Source organism: Suncus etruscus, chromosome 1 (genome assembly GCF_024139225.1).
Source record: "Suncus etruscus isolate mSunEtr1 chromosome 1, mSunEtr1.pri.cur, whole genome shotgun sequence".
In the NCBI taxonomy this organism is placed as follows: domain Eukaryota; kingdom Metazoa; phylum Chordata; class Mammalia; order Eulipotyphla; family Soricidae; genus Suncus; species Suncus etruscus.
Window position 1 is genome coordinate 75030606 of NC_064848.1, and position 3200 is coordinate 75033805.

A 3200-nucleotide genomic window follows, 5' to 3' on the forward strand; every position below is an offset into this window, starting at 1 on the left:
TAAAGACATCGATATTATACCTGAAAAGATTAGGTACATAGAGGATAACACAGATAGATAGTCCATGGAATTGACACTAATGACATCTTTAAGGATGAAATACTAATGACCAAACAAATGGAAGAAAGGTAAACCAACAAAACTTCATACAAGAAGAAACATCTGCACCACAAAAGAAATATTTATTAGGATACAAAAATTGCCCATGGAAAGGAAAGAACTATTCACCTAATATCTATCTGATATTAGGTTAATATCTAAGATATACAAGATACTAGTGGAGATTAAAAAGAAAAAAAATAAAATTTTATTCAAAAATGGGGAAAAATAACAGACATTCCCTCAAAAAAAGAAGTACAGATAGACAAGAGGAACATGAAAATAAAAAAGTCCAAAACCATTAATCCTCAGAGATGAAAATCAAAACAACACATATCACAATGAACAAGAACAACCAATGTGATGCAGGGAGAAAGGGATTTGCATTTACTGCTGGAGGTGATGTTTACTGGTCAAGTCTTTTTTGGAAAACAATATGGATATTCTTCATAAAACTAGAAATTGAATGTCCATATGATCCAACAATACTACTCCTAGGAATATATCGTAGGAGTTCCAAAAATGTGTATAAGTCTTTGCCACTCCTATGTTCATTACAGCACTATTTACAATAGAATCTGGAAAGAACTCAATTACCTGAGAACAGATGAGAGCCTAAAGAAATTATGATAGATTTACACTATGAATTACTACCCAGATGTTAGGAAAAATTAAGTCACTAAATTTGTTTATAACTAGATGTATATGGGGAGTATTATGCTGAGTAAATTGAGTCAGAGGGAGAGGTATAGACATAGAATGATCACTCTTATTTGTGATATATAAAAATGACATTATAGTAACAATATCCAGAGACAATAGACAAGAGAATAGACAAAATGGACCAAAACATACATATAATGCACATGGTTTAATGTAATAAAATATATTGGAGAAGCTAAATGTGTAAAAACCTTAACTTTGGGTAAATTTTCCTAATTCAAATAACATCTTTATTTATTCTATAACATTGGATAAGCCTTTTCTGAGGCTTTCATCTCTTGCCTAGAACATGAAAGCTATTAAATTTACCTTATTTTTAAGTTATAATTAAATACTATGGCACATAGTAAGAGTGTGGCATTTAGTTGACCTTTGTTTAATATTGATTTACTTTCCTACTATAAATCTACATAGAGTCATGGAAGAAGAGTGATTCCAAGGAATAAAATGTTAATAAAAATGCAGAAGAAAAATATAAAAATAGCTATACTTTTATAAGCAGAAAAAGAAAATTTTCAAGACTGCCAAAATAAGGCATGCAAAATTATTTTAAAATGACAGTTCTTCTATATAAATAAGTATCTGTGAAATGATGAAGCAGAAAATAAGTCTAAGTAACTCTATGTAAGTTGAAGTAGAAGGATTAATCAAAGAGTAAAGGATAATTGAACAATAAATTTTATAATTATAACAATCTGTTAAAGAGAGTACCATTTTATTAAATCTTAAATTTATCTTAAGGATCTTAAATATATCCTTAATTTGACAATAATTTAATTTTGACGCATATAGTTTTACCCCCCTGTGACATACTTGTTACCACTGATGAGAATTCAAGTTTCCTATTATTCAAAATAAATTTGTCAGTGTATAATATAACCATTTATTGAATATTGTCTTATAATGATGACAAGGTTAATACATTTCCATAGAGTAATCTATTTGGTTTTAACTGCACAACAGAAACTGAATAATAAGCATATATATCATATAGAAATTTTATTCAAAGAAAAATAATGCCACTGTTATTTTAATATTATTTCCTGCTACATAAAGCATTAGTCTTTCATTTCCCAAATAAATATATGATACCCTGTCTTTTAAAGGGTCAAGCAAAAAAAATAAATAAAGATAACAAATTATGGAAATAAAAAATGTTTGTGGAAACTTAAAAGGGAAAGGGTTAGGAGAAGATATGAGATTTATTCTAACTATGTAAAATTTCAACAAAATCTCCTATTTTTTGAAGCCACTAATGATCATCTGAAGATATGTATTACTAAATTCTCTGCTCTTAATTTTCTTTTTTCATTTCCCCTTATGGAAAGAAATAAACTATTTCAAAGTAATGAGATGCTTACGTGCTTTTTAGATGTAAAAATAGAAGAGAGCCTTGCAGTGGGCGGCCTGTGTTACCCCAAGTGGAGCGGGTCCCGGGTGCTGCCCCGCCGTAGAGGGCTCGGAAAGAGGATGCCCCGACTTTCGGGGCCTTTACCCTGGATTTCTCAGTGGCACCACTGCAGCCTGCCAGGGTGGGCAAAGGGTACCCGATAGAGCAGCAGTACGATTGGCCCCAACGAGGACCAGGAGACGGATCTAGAAACCTTGTGTTCTATTTATGACGGAGATGAAATTTTCCGGGAATTAAGTCCAGTATTGTTTCAATATAAAATGGGTGAAAATGGAAACACCAGAGCTTTCTTGATTGAGATTTTCTGGACAGAGACTTACCCCCAGAAGCCGCCCATCATTTCCATGAATGCATTTCTCAACAACACCATATCACCTGCTGTGAAACAGAGCATATTGCCCAGGTTACAGGTAGTCATGGACGTGAACCTGGGCACAGCCATGACCTATAGGCTCTTGGCGTTTGCCAAGGACAACAAGGACCAGTTCATGGAGAACCACCACCCAGTGCAGGCCACGACTTCCATAAACAATATCATCACAGTTGAAACTCCAAATTCAGCCCTGCCTAGTAAGAAGAAAGAAAAAAAAAGAGCAACTTTCCAAAGCCCAGAAACGCAAGCTGGTAGACAAAACAGACCACAAAGGAGAACTTCCTTGAGGCTGGAACTGGGTGGCTATGGTGAAGCATTTAAGCAAATCTGGCTCTAAAGAAGATAACTAGCCTCCGACTATAAACAAAAGACTATCTTTTAAAAGATAAATTGGGTTCAAAATCTTCCAATCTTTTTGGGATTGATGTGGATTTTTATAAAATGCAATTTTTTGGTATGTTTCTAACATTTAAAAAGATCGAAAGTGGAAAGTTCATGAAGGAAATTTAGTGGTATTAAATTAGTTTTACAAACTTGCCTTAATATAAGGTGGAAATATTGCTACTTCGTATATTTTTTTAAGCCTCTTAGGCT

At 33.1% G+C, this 3200-nt stretch overlaps 1 protein-coding gene across 1 annotated transcript; it reads left to right on the top strand.

Moving 5' to 3' along the window:
* The first annotated feature begins 2466 nt into the window (after positions 1 to 2466).
* Positions 2467 to 2967, top strand: LOC126003877 (RWD domain-containing protein 4-like). Its single transcript, XM_049770225.1, has one exon. It carries the CDS (start codon positions 2494 to 2496, stop codon positions 2941 to 2943), a length of 450 nt encoding a protein of 149 aa, XP_049626182.1. The 5' UTR covers positions 2467 to 2493; the 3' UTR covers positions 2944 to 2967.
* The last annotated feature ends 233 nt before the right edge of the window (positions 2968 to 3200 follow it).

Excerpts from the sequence above, each read along its gene's own strand:
- LOC126003877 (XM_049770225.1), top strand. The coding sequence starts at position 2,494 with ATGGGTGAAAATGGAAACACCAGAGCTTTCTTGATTGAGATTTTCTGG.